Source organism: Pelophylax lessonae (assembly GCF_965119305.1).
Source record: "Pelophylax lessonae genome assembly, chromosome: 7".
NCBI lineage: Eukaryota > Metazoa > Chordata > Amphibia > Anura > Ranidae > Pelophylax > Pelophylax lessonae.
In genome coordinates this window covers 201,639,245-201,657,126 of record NC_138774.1, presented here as the reverse complement: position 1 = coordinate 201,657,126, position 17,882 = coordinate 201,639,245, and the positions used below count along the sequence as shown (strand labels likewise).

The following is a 17,882-nucleotide window of genomic DNA, read 5'->3' as shown; positions in this document are numbered from 1 at the left end:
AGAAATACAAAAAAAAAAAAAAAATCCCCTTCAGAGCAATTTATACTTTTGGAATTGATGCAGGCCTTATCCTGTGCATTCTCAAACTTCTAAGCAGGCCATAGATTATGTGATTTTTAAAATTGCTCGATTCTCCCATCAATACAGTCAGTATTGATGGGGGAATCCTATCCGTGGAGCTATTGTGTTTTCCTGGAGGGGGGCAAGGGCCTGCACGGGGAGCTGTCCCTGCCGGGAGAACACAATCATTATTACCCAAGCTGTGGAACACACGCCAGACAGCTGCCACGCTACAAGGGAGATACAGACAGATTGTGCAGATAGGAGATCATACAGCCACCGCACCGATCCCTTGCCATAGCAACCAACGTACATTGGCCTGTGCCAGGTGGGCACCGCTAAATGTAAGCAGCAAATTTTAAAGCCTTTTTATTAATTTTTAATAAATTTACAGTATTACACTATTGTGGCTTTATTTATTGTTCCCCTGCATATTGGCTTGCTACTGTCCTATGAGCTTGAGTGTGGAGAAGGAGTGAGGAGAAGGAGAAATCTAGCTTTTACAATTTTTCTACATTTTTATGGTATTTCATGATGAGGAATGGAGGAGTCTTGATGGTTTGATTCACTCTAAATAAATAGGATCAAAGGCGCCTGAGGTCTGTGTGACCTGGTATTATCGGATAAGAGGCATTGATTACCACTTATCTATCACCGAAGCACCTGAATGAATAAGAACTCCATCACTGCATGAATTGTATTGGATCACAGTTCACCTTTTTATGCACTGTTCACTTTAATATTGGAATATTAGATTCAGTTATGGACTACATACTTCTATATTTATATTGAATGAATTCGATATTGAGCAAGAATTTATTTCAGCACTATTTCTAGCACTTTCTAGAGATTGTTAGCACATTGTTTTAAAAAGTACAAATATCAATACAATACCACAAATTATTTATCTTTGCACATAATGATAGCACTTTATATATGAATATAGCAATTTATTGCAAAATTATTCACATTTTATTGCACATATTTAAGAATTTTTATAAATTATACCAGCTCCTTTTTACCTTATACTCTGAATCATAATTGTATTTTATACAATTAAAAGGGGCAGCAGGTATACTATAGACCCATGTAAACAACCAGGTGCCTTCACATTAGAAACTATTAAATCATTATTACTAGTTGCTATAGCAGCTGGCAATATTCACATGTAAAAATCCGACATGCTGATCGACTGATGAATTGACTTTGGTTAAATCAGTCTGCACATAGATTCGTATATTGGCTGGTCCCTGCTGAACGAGCCGAGATTCGAACCATCTAAGGCAAGCTTAAGTAGGAGGCTTCATTGTCATCATCTGAGCAATGTAAGCTTCTTGTGGGCAGCGACTGATGTAAAGGTAGATTATATAAATCTCTGAGTAAATTGTTGGCCTGTAATAAATAAATCTTAGAATGGTAAATCGGAAAAAAGCACGGCATCTATTTAGTAATGAAAGTTTTTAAAAAGTGTTTCACAAAAAAACAAAGCTACTATAGTAAGGAGCACCTCTAATTTTACTTCACGTTCTATGCAACCCTCTGGTAAAAAACAACAGGAATCCAAACACAGGAAAAAAATTAGATTGTCTAACACCAGAAACTTTTTAAAGTGCTCCAAGGTACCAACAGGAAGGTTGTATAAGGTGACAGAGGTGACAAAGACCGAAAAGCAAAAAAATGGGAGGAAATCGCAGGCTGCAGAATTGCTAGGGCACAGAAGGCACAGCAGACCTATGTAAGAAATAAAACTCAATCCTAGCTCAGTTGGGTAGCCAATGGCAGTAGCAATCCCTATATTTTTATCCTCAGAAGTTAAAGTGTCAGCACAAGTTGCTGGTATTGGACAGCCATATGAGAGCAGGGTTTAGGTTGGCTTTATAAAAGCTAAGTCAGGCTCTTAACACTTAAATAGTAAAAAAAATACTCTGGCAGCAGCTAGAAATTACAAAAAAAATTCTGAAATGAACAAAAATATTAACAACATTATTAGAGTTCAGTGATTACTTTATGTTAAATCAATTTATTTTTTAACCACTTGCCGTCTGAGTACCGTAGTACTACTGCGGCAAAGTGGCTCGTTATCGTCTGACGACGTAGTACTACGTCGTCAGACACTCCCCCTTCTCGGCGGCGCGCGCGCGCGCCGGAAACTCGCTCCCCCTGTATTCAGTCACAGCGGGAGTTGGGCCAGGGGAGGAGCAGCGGCGATCGCCGCCGCTCTTCCCCGATCGTCGGGGATCTAGTGTGGAGATCCGCCTGCTTGTGTAAACACAAGCGGGCGGATCTCCCAAGTGACAGGCAGGGTCAGATTGCAGGGTTCAGCATAGCTGAACCCTGGATCTGTCCTTGTGTCACTCAGTCACCTCCCCCCCCCACACGTCAGTAAGCACCAGGCATACATTAACCCCTTCCCTGCCAGTGTCATTTTTACAGTAACAGTGCATATATATAGCACTGATTACTGCAGTAATGTCACTGGTACCCCCAAAAGTGTCAAAAATGTCAGTCAAGGGTCCGATCTGTCCGCCGCAATGTCGCAGTCCCGCAAAAAAAATTGCAGATCGCCGCCATTACGCGTTAAAAAAAAAAAACACCAAAAATGACAGAAATCTTTCCCTTTGTTAGTAAACGCAATAACTTTTGCGCAAACAAATCAAAATACGCTTATTGTGAATTTTTTTACCAAACATAGGTAGCAGAAAACAAATTGTCCAAAAATTTTAAAAAATTGTGATTTTTTTACATTTTTTTGGGGGGGAATTTCATATAAAAAAAATGTGAAAAATAGTTGTTTTTTCAAAATTTACGCTCTTTGTTTATAGCGCAAAAAGTAAAAATCGCACAGGTGATCAAATACCACCAAAAGAAAGCTCTGTTTGTGGGGAAAAAAAGGACGTAAATTTCTTTTGGGTATGGCGTCGCACGACCGCGCAATTGTCAGTTAAAGTCGCACAGCGCCAAATCGAAAAAAGTGGCCCAGACGCAAGACAGCCAAATCCTCTAGTGGTAAAGTGGTTAAAGACAATAATATGTGCCAGCACTATTGCACCACTGTGAAAACGTATCACTATACTGCTCCTAATTAAGAAACTCAGTAGTCTATAGACAATAACTATTGATCCATCATCAAAACTGGTTGTAAAAGCAAAGTTTGGACTAATGCTTAGTCAATGTTACATGCATAGCTGGTTTCCAATTAGAGGTTCTATTTGTTTTAGAACCTTAAAGAGGTTCAGGAATCTAAAAAAAAAAAAAACAATCATACTCCTTCAGATGGCTGCAGCACCGATCCCAGATGCAGTTGTCTACTGCCTCTAGACTGAAAACTGAACATACACCGCCGATCGGTCAGCTCTCAATCTTCAGCCTGTAAAGAGTCCCAAGTTCACTGCCCTACCCCTCCATTGCTCATTGGAGAGCTGAGCTGTTGAGGGGCAGAAGCAGCGTATTGTAAAGCTGAGCCAGCTGGGCGAATCACAACCATTTGGTCCGGATCTTTTTTAGAGCCTGGACCAGGTCTATGATGTCAGCCGAAAATGGCTGAAAATGGGTCACAGGAGTGCAGAACTAAATGCATTTCTGTTACCCACAGGAGAAGTATAGCCAATAAAAACTCTGCCCATCCTCCTCCTATTTCTGACATTTGTTGTTTACAAGTTAAAAGCAGTATTTTTTTATAGAAAATTACTTAGATTCCCCAAACATTCTATATATCTTTTTAGAAAAAACTTTGAAGAATAAAATGGCGGTTGTTGCAATATTTTTTGTCATGCGGTATTTGCACAGAGGTCTTTCAAACGCAATTTTTTGTGGGGAAATATATTTCACTGCATTTGAAAAAAAAAAAAAAAACAACTTAACAGTAAAGTTAGCCCATGTTTTTTTCTAGAATGTGAAAGAAGGTTACGCCGAATACCCAAAATGTCATGCTTCAAAATTGCGCACGCCTGTGGAATGGCGACAAACATGGTACTTAATCTCAATAGGCGACGCCTTAAAAATTCTATGAAAAAAAAGTCTATGGCTAGAATTATTGCGGCGATACCTTACATGTGTGGTTGGAACATCGTTTACCTATGTGGGCGCGACTTGCGTATGCGTTTGCTTCTGTGTGCAAGCTCGGAGGGACAGGGCGCTTTAAATTCTCAGTTAAACTGCATGCAGCACTACCTTTTTGGCACCTCTCCCGTCACCCCATAAAAGTGATCCCGCGGCAAATCCGCCGCTGGGGCCACTTTTATGAGAAAGAGGACCGCCCGCCCAGTAAAAAAATACCGGGGTTATGGCAGCTATCTGCTGCCATAACCTCAGGATTTAACGTCAAAGTAGTGACATAAAATTGTGGCGGGCAGTCCGGAAGTGGTTAACAGGCATCAAAGCAATGGAATGGACAGGTGCCGTGATAATTTGCGTCCAGAATAAAGGGTGCCTATTTAAGATCAAGGCTTATTTACATCGGATTTCTCCAGAAGGAAAAGGCAATCCTACTGGAAGCAGAGTAAGGTGTAGGCCAAAAGGTCCCAGAGGACGGTTCAACTATAGTTTTTAAAAGGAGCTCCAGCCAAAAATTGTTATTCAACTATTTACCAAGTCAAGGAAGCTGTGTAGATAAACCTCACTTTGAATCTTTTAGACGGTCTAGTTTCCTCACCAGTCAATTGCAATAGCAGTAACAATTGAAAAGAATCTACCTAAAAACATATCCTAACATCTCTGAATGAATGTACTAAGATCAGACTAAGCAAAATACACATGGAATGGCTTTGTAGTTAGGCTGGTTGACTGCCAACAACATGGTGGGACCAGGGATGGTACAGGGGCACCAAATACCTTTAACGCATTTATTTTTTAGTAAAAAAGAGGCTTACCTTCAGCCGCTTCTGTTCCCTGTTGAATGCTCTTCGATTAGCTAACAATAAAGATGGAAAAAATAGTTATCTTACAGCATTACAATGTATTTTATGGATGTCATGCGACTGTAGACTTGATCTGGAGAGCTCTTACAGTTCTCCATAGGTTAAGGATTATCATCAAAATAAATGTAGTTGGTACTTGGTTACACAGTGCTTCATAAATATCAATTAAGGGGTTCACATCCCAAGTTGATTGCAATCCTCACCAGTTTACTTATGGACTCATGTTCTTTATTTCTATAGCTTTAGTAAAAATGTTTTGGCTGGAGCTTTGATACATAGATAGAAAAAGGGAATACTGCAAAACACATTATAGTCTCAGAGACACAGAAAAGACAGCCAATTGTGAAAGCGCTGAAGTGAAATGAGGTTTCATGTAACCTGTTCATTTTGTGTTCATTTCTATTACAACTTAGATAAAATAAAAAAAATAAAAAAAAAACTATTTTGGACTTTTGCCCTCTGTAACCTTCTCCTTCTATGTACTCTTTATTTCTCTGGAGAGAGAATAGTGAACAGCCAGGGCAGACATTAAACCAACAGAGGGTATATGGTTTAAAACAAAAAAATTATCCCAAAAGCGTGTGCACAATGGTGATCACCCAAATAAATCCATATACACTGTACTTATAGTATTTGTATAATTCATATCCTACAGCTTCAATATATACAAAATACAACAATACCATATATACATATAATTTATTCCAAAAGGCAATATTCAGAGTAATACGGTAACAACATTATTCTGATGAAGCAGTGATGTATATTTATAAATGTGTATTACATAAACCGTTATTATTTAGAATATGACATCCCAATTCATTTAAATAATATACACCATGGGATTATGTTAATCACATGAACTGGGTTCTTCAAGTCCTGAAGTGGACGAAACCTGAGAAGCACATTGACATAGGAGACATCCGCAAATGTGATATACAAAATTTATCCAACTGTAACATGCATTTGCAATCTGTATATAAAAACAAGGGATGATACATCTATGTAGAATACACCATTTGTATGAGGAAGTATGGTAGACTTTCAAGTTTTATTGGCTTTGGATTCAATTATATATGATGTGGTCTTTATTTTGTATTTATTGAAATCTTAGGATATGAATTGTAACAGATGTTGATCCGCATTGGTCAGCCTCTTATCTAATACAAATAAAATAAAAAAATAAAAAAGGGGGCTCCTGGACCTTCAAGGGTGTTATATGTATACAAGTATATACAGCATGCAAGCTACAAGTGCCGAAATCTCTCCACTAAATAACAGATACAGTAAGTGGCAATAACTGAAAATTCCATGACACCACAGTCCACAGCTGTTCACTGAGGTAGCATTGGTGAAAAATGTAAAGTGTTTTTAGAAAAAGACTTTGCAGAGGTAGACCACAGTAATAACTGGTTATGATTGGTTAAAGTTAAGCTGTTGGGATTTTCCACACTCCAATGCAATGCAGACTGCTGACACCTTTAAAAAAAAAAAAGGGGGGGGGGGACTGCCATTCTACTGAAATAAGCTGAATAATCCACTGCAACCTATTACCTAATCAGTGCACTAAAGAAAGGATGGCTGATGAGAGTAGGAAGAAGCTATCAGGAGAGAAATCCAGGTCCTCGCACCTGTAATAAGAGCCAAGCCTTCTAGAAGGAGAAGAAGCCTACACCATTATGTCTGATAAAGGAAATACAATCATTCTTTGTGGGAAGGCTATCTGTACACTCCCCAGCAGATAAAGACATATGAAAGCAGAACTAAAGTTCTGCTGTAAGAAAACAGCAAGCAGGCAGGCTTTTATTGCAGAAGAGACATACACTGTCTCTTTTCAAATAAAATGCTCCTACCTGCCTGCTTGCTGTCTTCTCCAGGTCTGTAAATTGAGCTGCACATGCGTGGCTCAGTTTACAGCACCCAACCAAGTCACAGTGTGGGGATGACGGCATCCTGCGCATGTGCAAGAGTGATGTCTTCCCTCACCAGCCAATGAAGAGGCACGAAATCCAGCATTCAGAAAATGATGCCGAGGCAAGACTGTTAGGTGAATATTTAAGTGGTAGTAAACACTGCATGGTCGCTTGTACCCATAGGTAGGCTTATAATAAAGCCTTCCTGTAGGTACAATGAATAATGTCACTAGACAACGCGGCACTGCGCTATGAATTGAGGGTACACTGAATGTGCAGTAAATCCAGAGCACTGTGCCCCAGCCATGACAACCATGCACAGCTGGAAAACCCAGAAGAGACAGGGAGAAGATGGAAGCCCTACCAGCAGTATGCTGCTGGAGAGATCCCCTTTACAGATAAGTCTGTCATAATGTGCTAGTATGAGGCGCATACTAGCATATTAGGTCATTAACTTGCGGGGGCACTTTTTTTTTTTTTTTAAAGACTTTACTACACTTAAAGCTTTTAGTTCTGCTTTAAGTTTGGGTACTCAGTTTGTCACGAGCTATTTAAAAAAGGTGAGCGGTGTGCTGTTTATGTTCTATCAAAATAGAAAAGGAAAACTGAAGGCATCTTGCACACGAAAAGGGAATTTCACTTTTTTTTCTGCTACAAGTTTAAAGAAAAGAGAGAATCTCAGGAGTTACAGAAAAAATTCCAACATCAGAGAATATTGCTCTTATTTTGTTTAAAATTATTTCTTACCACGACAGTTACCACAGTACCAAATGTTATGCTTCGACCGACCGAACTCGACCCCGGTAAACCAAACCTTACAACCACTGCAGCATCTAAAAGAGAAGCGTGTTTAAGAATTCCTTATACTTGTCAATCCAAATGATTTGACAGCAACATCATGCAAGTAAAATGCTGATGGCCATTCAGCAAACAGATATTTCATGTAGATCACAGAGTTTATTCTCTTTACCTTGGAGAATACTTATAAAATGAAGGACCACCAGGGTTTAGCGTATAAAGTGACAAAGAATCTTTATGTAATCTGTGTGATTTTATTTTACTTTCAATAACAATGGTAAACAGGAAAAATGCAGAGGGTGAATCTCCCTAATGGGGACACAGACAGCAATGAACACGGACAGGTATTTTAATCCATCTCCACTCTATCCAAGCTCTGCATAGAAAACATAAGAAGAAAGGGTGCACCGACCTAGTACATAACCATGTTTTTTTTAAGGTAAAAAGTAGTCTACTTACAAACTCTTCGTAAGCATAGACATGCATAATAGTGCCTACGAGATCATCTCAAGATCCACAGTCCTCAGCCACTGGTATAGGCCCTCTGACGAAGAAGGCTCAACCCTCAAAACGGGTTAGCCTTTGGATGCTACGAGGGCTTCCCATACCACTGGCTGAGGACTGTGGATCTTAAGGCGGTCTCGCCGGCACCATTGTACATCCCAGTGCTTACTAATGTTTCAAATGTGCTCTAGACTTGCACTGGACTTTTGTTGGCCAACAAAAACCAACTTCAGAAGTGATGTCATGTGATGGTTGACTTTCCGTGTGTTTTTTCTTCTCTGAGCATGCCCAGTCTTGCTCATCAGATTTTTGTCTGCCGAAATCTGTACTGACGGAGGAACAATCGCCCGTTCTGTTGTTGGCCAACAAAAAAGTCGCAGTTGGTTGTCGGAAGCATCATACTAACAAGCCTACAATCGGCCGATCGGACGTTGGCCGACAATTTACGGCCAACAATCGTTGCGTGTGTACGAGGCTTAAGAGTCTGTAAGTAGACTACATTTTACCTTCCAATTAAAATGGTTTTGTTGGTAATGCACTAGGTCAGTGTGCCCTTTCTTCTGTTGTAGTTTTCAATGATTGTAAGAACGCACACAGGTCCTGAGAGGGCAGCAAAATCTCTGGCATCACACACAACAGTCGGGCAAGCGTAAAAAGAGACCCACCCACATATTCCCAGGCACCACCGAGCGCAAAAAAGATATATACTGCAGCTCTGCATAGAAACCAATCAGCTTCTAGGTTTCTTTCTCAAAACTGAAGTTAGAAGCCGACTGGCTACCATTCACAGCGGCACCAGATTTTGTACTCTCTCCAGTTTTAATAAATCAACCCCTTCAAATCTTACTGAAAATATTACAGATACATTAGTCCTGTTGGTTTTGTGTGCATCAAGCCACATAGATAATGGGGCCTGGTGGAAAGATGTGAACAATGATTACATCAAACTCCACCCCACAGAAATATATAGCTAAAATAAACTGTGAATTAATGCACTGCACATTCACAGCTCAAATGATTCAAAGAAATAGAGCTGGAAGAGCGTTATACACTGTATATTATTACACACATGTATATTATTACACACATGTATCTATTATTACTGCCCATACAGTGATAACATTTTTTCTTAAAACAGCCAATCCTGCAGACCCCTCAAATACACTTGTAAACCCAAATACAGCCTTACTACTGTACAATCTCCCTCTATGCGAAGTATATGAAAATGCAGTTAACTTAACAGTGGTGTTGCTGGAACTACACACACTGTTCTGCCTTTTAATTTAAATCTGAAAAAGGTTTATTGAGCATAAACAACTCATTAGCAGACATATTCCATAGTAATAACAATGTTCCAGAGTGGAGAACAGCAATCTAAGAGACTGAACACAAGGACTCGGACCAATACAAATGTATCAGTAATTCAGTACAGGGTTAAGACATCCTGACACATTAATCAAGTGCCCATAGCTAGTTCCAGAATACAGCTATTTCAAATATGAAAACCGTAAGCGTAAAACCCATTAGGATTACAAAATTCTGTCCACAATAAGATCTATATTGTAGATGAAAGATCCAGTATAGTAAGTCAACTTCCTCACAGCCTCTCAAATTTCCCAGGACAACCTCTGTGATTTTAAAAGTTCTTGATTATAATAAGGCCAAATTAAAAAAGATATGGATGAGGGCAAGTACAAGAATTCAGTCAGCAGAGGAGCCATTGGTACAACACTTTGTTCAGGTTTCACTGTATTCTAGCTTTACAGAAGGTAAAATGCAATAAAGGCAACCATTGAAAAAAATATATTTATTGTATAGTATTCTTAATTTTAGGGGCTAAAAAAAAAAAAAAAAAAAAAGCGGATTTCTTTTGATTCACATAAAACTGAAATAGTTTCAAAGAATATCTCGAGACCAGCAAGTCCCACCATTTTTGTATTCTAGCTCCCTTGCGAAACACACCAGAAATGTGGGAGAGATCAGATTACACAAAACAGCGAGACACCTTCATTCTCCTCTATTAAGCTGGTTTCATCTGGGTGGTCTGATCAGGTCTGCCTGTCAGTTTTTCAGACGGACCTGATCGGACCAGCCATTGATCTCTATGGAACGGTGGATCTCAGTGGACAAAAACGGAAAATAGCGGGAAAAAAAGCCAAAAACAGAAGGATGGGGGATCTATTCCCCATCCATCCAGCGGGGCGAAGATGACCGGCTGATGGAAACAGAAGGGCGGTCGGTTTTCATACAACCCCCCCATAGAGAACAGCGGGGCTGTGTCCGTGTCCACACTGCATAGCAGGTTGTACACAGACCTGTCATCCGCCTGCTCAGCGGGGATCAGCGGAGAGACTCCCTGCTGAGCAGGTGGGTACACATTACAGGTTTCACCCCGTGTGAAAGGGACCTTAAAGACGGACCGCCTAGTTCTACTTTAGTCAGTTATACACAGGCTGTCTGAAAGTGTAAACACACTGGGGTTGATTTATTAAAACTGGAGGGTGCAAAATCTGGTGAAGCGCTGCATAGAAACCATTCAGCTTCCAGGTTTTTTGTCAAAGCTTAATTGAACAAGCGAAAGTTAGAAGCCGATTGGCTGACATCAGATTTTGCACTCCCCAGTTTAAGTAAATGAACCCCACTGTGTTTCTTCTAGAAAGCCTAGCAAGCTGGATGCACCCTGCACTTGTTTTAAGAAAAAGCGTTCCTGTATAAAAAAACATCCATACAAAATTAGTATTGTAGATTGTTAGAGATGCTGGAGTAATAAATCGCTTGGCAGTTCTTGCATCTGACTAGATTGGTGAAATATCTGCACTGGTTTTTGGGTCTTCACATTTGCTGTGGCCATTATAAGAAGTTCCCACCACCCCTGGTGTAGGTTTTATTTGTTTTATACTGTAGAGAACAAAGCACCAGGAGATGGAATACACAAAAGGTGACTTAAAACACCCCTAATTCCCACCCAAGACATATAAGGAGCCATTTAAAACCAATAGAAAAAAATAACTACATTTTTCCTTAAAGAGCTAAACGCCACGTAGTCCCATTTCATAGTAATACAGTGACACTTCTGCTATATGAGGCTGCCTCTACCTTGGTCATGCAACAGACAAACCTTTGTCTATTCCCACTCAAGCAAGCAACTTACGCGGTCACTGATTTTACGTCCTTTCCATTTTGCTGGTGTTTATCAGAAGACTTAAAAGGAAAGGACACATTTTTTTCAGTCTGGACCAGAGATGTTGGGGTCACCGGAGATGTTGGCGTTGCCTTCTTCTTCTTTTTCTTAATCTTCTTTCTCTAAAAAACAGAAATGTAATTAGCGGACAGACTGTAATACTATACCATTCTACTCCCCCAGGAAACACATCACCTACCGCCTCGGGTGGGATCAGGGTTCCATGCTTGAAGTTAAAGCATGACAGGTCCACAGATTCTCCTAAGAACTTGGACAGCTCTGGCTTGCTGCGAAATCGCTGACCAGTGGGACTACCGAACAAGAAGCGCAAGATAAGTAATGAAGCAATGTCAGACATTTTACATAATGGGAACAGAAAAAAAGAACTCACAATCACTATCTACTGCATATAAAATCAGTCTAATGCTGGTCATACATAGAACAAAATAACTACTCAATGGCTTTCTCTACTATAAAAAATAATCAATCTTTCAGGATATGAAGTGTGCTACATGGATGGTTTAATCAAGTTGTTTATCATCTATGATGACTACCATCTCCTGTGTCCCTCAAGGAAGTCCAGAGATTTTAAGGTAGATACCAAATAATAAAAAGGAATTTACACTTACCTGTAAATCCCATATCTTGGAGTACAGTACAGAACACTGGCAACTTTTTCATACACCTTCAGTTTTAGGCGCCATGGTGAACGAATAGGCTGCCTGTGTCCTGTACTGTATGATTTATTACAGGTACTTATATAGCGCCGCCAATTTAAGCAGCGCTTAACATATTATATATTACATATTCACATCAGTCCCTGCCCTCAAGGAGCTTACAATCTAAGGTCCCTAATTTAAATTCATACATACACAAACTAGGGCCAATTTAGACTGGAGCCAATTAACCTGCCAGGCACAGGGATAACATGCAAACTCCGTGCAAAATCGGGGATGCCGATGCACTTGGCAACCAGCTGCAATTGCCGCCTGACACCCACGATCGCTGCCTGCTGAGAGAGAAGGACAGGCAGCTGTTGTAAACACAGCTGACCGTTCTCTCTGCAATGATCACAGAGCACCTGTGATCCTGCTATATAGGACATATTTTAACCTGCCAGGCACAGGGATAACATGCAAACTCCGTACAGGTAATTGTTTAAGATAGGTAATTATTTGTTGTCTATTGAGAATCACAAGAGAGGTAGCAAACAGACAACATGACAGCTGCATATAAATCAGTTGTCTATGGTTACTACTTTTCTTAAAGCGGTTCAGACTTTTAAAAAAAAAAAATTGAAAGCAGCTACAAAATACTGTAGCTTCTGACTTTTAATAAAAGTCTTAAGAGCTGCGGGAGCGCCGGAATGTTTACTGTGGGTAGCCGACTACGATTCCTTTGCGGCTTCACAGCTGTCTGCCCACTGTGCGAGACGCACTGCGCTTTGTGAATGGTCCTGCAGTTTTCTGATGATGTATTTGTTAACTTTCGGTGGACTGCCGAGGCAATCCAACTGGAAGTGAGAGCTGGTACCTGTCAAAAACAGATACGCGCTCTCTCTCTTCCCCCCCCCCCCTCCCTTTCCAAAAAGTGGCAACAGAAAAGAAGGTGGGGGGGGGGGGTAGGAGGGCATAAAATGGAACGTACCCTTTGGGGTGAGTTTCGCTTAAAGTCCCTCAATAGACAATAAAGAAATTATAATTTGATGGGCTCATGCTTTTCAATGGTTAGACACACACACACACACATAATGTTTTGTTTTTTTTTTAAACCTATGAGAATTACATGGACGCTGCCATTACTGACCTCATGAAAATGTCAGTAGCCTGGCTACTTTGAGTCAGTGTCCCCTTAACAAGTATGCAGAAAAGGACATCTCCTTCTCAAACTTTCCCAACAGCATGCTTGGGCTACATTTCCAATTCACAAAGTAAAAAAAGAGGTGGATCAGCAAGACAGTCAAAACAACTAGCATTTTCATAATGGAGGTCAGTTTTTTCATACAATTCAGCGCCAAGTTCCTGGTAGCTTTTATTAAACATTCTTAGAGCCATGCATCAACTATAAATCTTGCAGGTGATGCATGCTTCCTAAAGTTATTTGCATCCACTGTAATGACAAATGGCAACACCCATCTCATAAAGACTAAAGCTGGATACACACTATACAACTTTTGTTGTTCGATTTCCTTTAGATTTACCTTTGAGTATGTAGTGCAAGGGCTTGTCTGACTGCATACAAATTGAAAGTGTTTAGATTTGACCACATTATATGGTTTTGGTAAATCTAAAGAGAATTGTATAGTGTGTATCCAGCTTAAGCTTTCCTGATCTCTTCTGCTACACCGAGCTGCTCTCATTAATCCCCGAAATAAAGACAGGGCAACACAGGTGCTAAATAAATAAGAGTTTTGGCATATTATTTTAACAACTCCTTTTAGCACACTCTTTAAAGCAGATTACAATTTTATTCAGACAGGTCTGTACCGTGTAAAATATTAATGCTAGAAACCCAGGATAAAGAGAAATAAAGCAATAAGAGTACTCTACAGAGAGTCTGAGTAAATTGCAACCTCAAATGGTGAACTATAAAATTAGCCACTTCCCGAACGCCTGCCGTAGTTAATACTGCGGCAGGGCGGCCCTCCTGCGGGAATCGACGTAGGTATACGTTGGTCGAGCGCCTGCAGCTAGGGGGCGAGCGTGCGCTGCCGCCAGCGCGCTCCCACCCCCCACTCGGCAGCGGGGATGCCGATGCACTTGGCAAGCGGCTGTGATTGCCACCTGACACCCACGATCACTCCCTGCTGAGAGAGAAGGACGGGGAGCTGTTGTAAGTGCATGTGATCCTGCTATATAGGACATATTTTATATTTTTAAGGGGTTAAATGTATACCTAGGGGCATGGCTTGTGAAATTATCACAGAGACATATATATGTCACAGAGACATATATATGTCTCTGATAATTTCACAAGCCACGCCCCCCCCACAGTTAGCAACATGCCCCTAGGTATACATTTAACCCCTTGATCACTTGCTGTGTTAATCCCTTTCCCTGCCAGTGTCATCATTACAGTAACAGTGCATATTTTTAGCACTGATTACTGTAGTAATGTCACTGGTACCCCCAAAGTGTCAAAAATGTCAGTCAGGGGTCCGATCTGTTTGCCACAATGTCGCAGTCCCGCAAGAAAAAAAAAAAAAATTGCAGATCGCTGCCATTACTAGTAAAAAAAACAAAAAAAAAGGAAAAAAAAAAGACAAATCTTTGCTGTAGTTAGTAGAAGCAATAACTTTTGGCAAACCAATCAAAATACGCTTATTGCGATTTTTTTACCAAAAATATGTAGGAGAAAACAAATTGGCCTAAAATGTTTAAAAAAAAAATTTAATTTTTCTTTTTTTTTTTTTTTGGGAATGTTATATAGTAAAATGTGAAAAATATTATTTATTTTTTTTCAGAATTGTCGTTCTTTTTTTGTTTATAGTGCAAAAGAAAGCTCTATTTGTAGGAAAAAAGGGACATCAGTTTTATTTGGGTACAGCGTTGCATGACCACGCAGTGCCAAATGGCAAAATATGGCCTGGTCATTAAGGGGGAAAATCTTCCGGTCCAGAAGTGGTTAATGGGTAATAACAACCACTCAAGGTGACAATTGTGGCATTTGAAAACACACTTATATAGTAGGTACAGCTGGCAGGTACTCTTTAACCACTTTACCTCTGCTCACAGTAATATTACTGCGGCAGAGTGGCTCGTTATCGTCTGACGACGTAGTACTACGTCGTCAGACACTCCCCCTTCTGGGCGGCGCTTGCGCGCCGCCGGAGGCTCGCTCCCGCTGTTTTCATTCACAGCGGGAGTCGGGCCAGGGGAGGAGCAGCGGCGATCGCCGCTGCTCTTACCCGATCGTCGGGGATCGAGTCTGGAGATCCGCCCGCTGTGTGTAAACACAGCGGGCGGATCTCCATAGTGACAGGGAGTGACAGATCGGACTGTTCAGCATAGCTGGACATCCGATCTGTCCATGACTCACTCAGTCACCTCCCCCCCTACACGTCAGTAAGCACCAGGCATACATTAACCCCTCCCTCTCCAATAAAATTAACCCCTTCCCTGCCAGTGTCATTTTCACAGTAACAGTGCATATATATAGCACTGATTACTGCAGTAATGTCACTGGTACCCCCAAAAGTGTCAAAAATGTCAGTCAAGGGTCCGATCTGTCCGCCGCAATGTCGCAGTCCCGCAAAAAAAAAATCGCAGATCGCCGCCATTACGCGTTAAAAAAAAAAAAAACACCAAAAATGACAGAAATCTTTCCCTTTGTTAGTAAACGCAATAACTTTTGCGCAAACCAATCAAAATACGCTTATTGCGATTTTTTTTACCAAACATAGGTAGCATAAAACAAATTGGCCAAAAATTTAAAAAAAAATTGGTTTTTACATCTTTTTTGGGGGGAATTTCATATAAAAAAATGTTAAAAATATTGTTATTTTTTCAAAATAAACGCTCTTTTTTTGTTTATAGCGCAAAAAGTAAAAATCGCACAGGTGATCAAATACCACCAAAAGAAAGCTCTGTTTGTGGGAAAGAAAGGACGTAAATTTTGTTTGGGTACGGCGTCGCACGACCGCGCAATTGTCAGTTGAAGTCGCACATCGCCGAATCGCAAAAAGTGGCCTGGATGGAAGACAGCAAAATCCTCCGGTGGTAAAGTGGTTAAAGAGAACCATAGTACATGCATGGGGGCAGCCATATTTGTTCATTACATATGCAGAACTGTCTTTGTACCCAAGGTGCAAAGTGATTGAAAACAATACACGCTCTAGGACTCTTCCAGCAGATGCAGCATTTCACATCCACAGTGATGCTGGAGAAAAGTAGCTAAAATCTGCGTACTAAAGGCAATTATGAATTTATGGAGCAGCTCATACATAAAATGTAAAAGTCACATGAAAATTAAAAAAACTTTATAAGCTCAAAATTCATACAAAAAGAAATAAATAATATGCCACAGATCTATTTTAACTGTTATGTCAATTTAGTTGAATTAAACTATGCATTTTTTCAGCGTCAGCAAATGTATCGTAACACAAAATAATCAATAGCTGTGTTTAGCCAGCCATGAACCAAGCTAATTATCTGTCATTTTACAACAACTCAGGGCCCTTAGTTTGCGTCTAAACCTACCTTTGATAATAAGTGTCCGAGTGTCCGCAGGACTGTCCAGATTTACGAACGCACGTCCTCCGTTTCCAGCCGGGGCCCAGCAGTGGCCAGTCCTCCCAGCCCTCAGACATGGTGAGCGGGGCTCCGTGGAACTGCAATAACAAGGGGACAGGATGATAAATAGGCCCTCGGAGCCTGCGGCAGCTGCAGCCATAGGGGAGACACTTACATTGGAGACACACATGGATGCTCACAGCTTCAACCCAGGGCCAGAGTCTCTGACTCACTGAATTCCTGCTATTCCAGCCCACAGTAAAGGCTGTGGGAGGAAGTGAAGCAGACAGGAACACCCTGCAATGCGCTGGAAGCCAGGAACAAATTGGAATGACATCCTATGCACAAGAAGGCCATCAGTTAACTGTCTTCTTCCTCCATCCCCTGAGTCCAGGCAGCCTGGACCAGTGCACTTCATTATACAATCCCCTTCACTAGGATAAGCCTCTTTAAAGGGTCAGTGCATCCAAGCTGATATTTCTGGTTCTGGGTGATGCTTGAGGTTTTAAAGTGAATCTGACATTACAAGATACAACAGAAAAAAAACCCACAAAAAGCCAGCTAATAAAAACCTTTTAAACCACATTTGCATTACACAATATGCAAAAATAATGACATTAAATGCACAATTTAGGCAGAAAAGTCTAATCAATCTACATGGTCAAAAAAAAAAAAGAACCCAAAGCAGTTTTCAGAGGGGACGGCATCTACTCATCCATTTTACAGCATAAGTAAACCCCCCTCCATTGCGGGGGTTACGTTCCGGACCCAGCCGCGAAAAGTGAAATTCCGCGAAATAGAAAAACCCTATTAAAATGCATTGTAGGCATGTTTATTTTACGGTCACTGTACGTGTAAAAGCATTTTAAGGTCTTTAAACACACTTTTAAAACAATAGAAACTCATTTAACCACTTAAGCCCCGGAGGATTTGGCTGCTAAAGGACCAGGGGTTTTTTTGCGATTTTTTACTGCGTGACTTTAACGGACAATTGCGCGGTCGTGCGACGCTGTACCTAAACGAATTTGACGTCCTTTTTTTCCCACAAACAGAGCTTTCTTTTGGTGGTATTTGATCACCTGTGCGATTTTTTGATCACGCGCTATAAACAAAAAAAGAGCGTAAATTTTGCAAAAATAACAATATTTTTCACATTTTTTTATATGAAATTCCCCAAAAAAAAAAGTAAAAATCAAAATTTTTTAACATTTTTCGGCCAATTTGTTTTATGCTACCTATGTTTGGTAAAAAAAATCGCAAAAAGCGTATTTTGATTGGT

General features: G+C 40.5%; 1 protein-coding gene across 1 annotated transcript in view; it reads right to left on the bottom strand.

The window, feature by feature from the left end:
- LOC309559654 (methyl-CpG-binding domain protein 1-like) overlaps positions 1–16,986 on the bottom strand; it is a 58,055-nt gene extending 41,069 nt beyond the window's left edge. The window contains exons 1-6 of the mRNA XM_082263003.1: positions 16,779–16,986; positions 16,571–16,701; positions 11,572–11,683; positions 11,343–11,494; positions 7,637–7,722; positions 4,929–4,969 (exon numbers count right to left, since the gene is read on the bottom strand). Coding sequence (XP_082119129.1) covers positions 4,929–4,969; positions 7,637–7,722; positions 11,343–11,494; positions 11,572–11,683; positions 16,571–16,701; positions 16,779–16,793 — 537 coding nt within the window. The 5' untranslated portion in view covers positions 16,794–16,986. The remainder of the gene's footprint in view (positions 1–4,928; positions 4,970–7,636; positions 7,723–11,342; positions 11,495–11,571; positions 11,684–16,570; positions 16,702–16,778) is intronic.
- Positions 16,987–17,882: the final 896 nt, after the last annotated feature.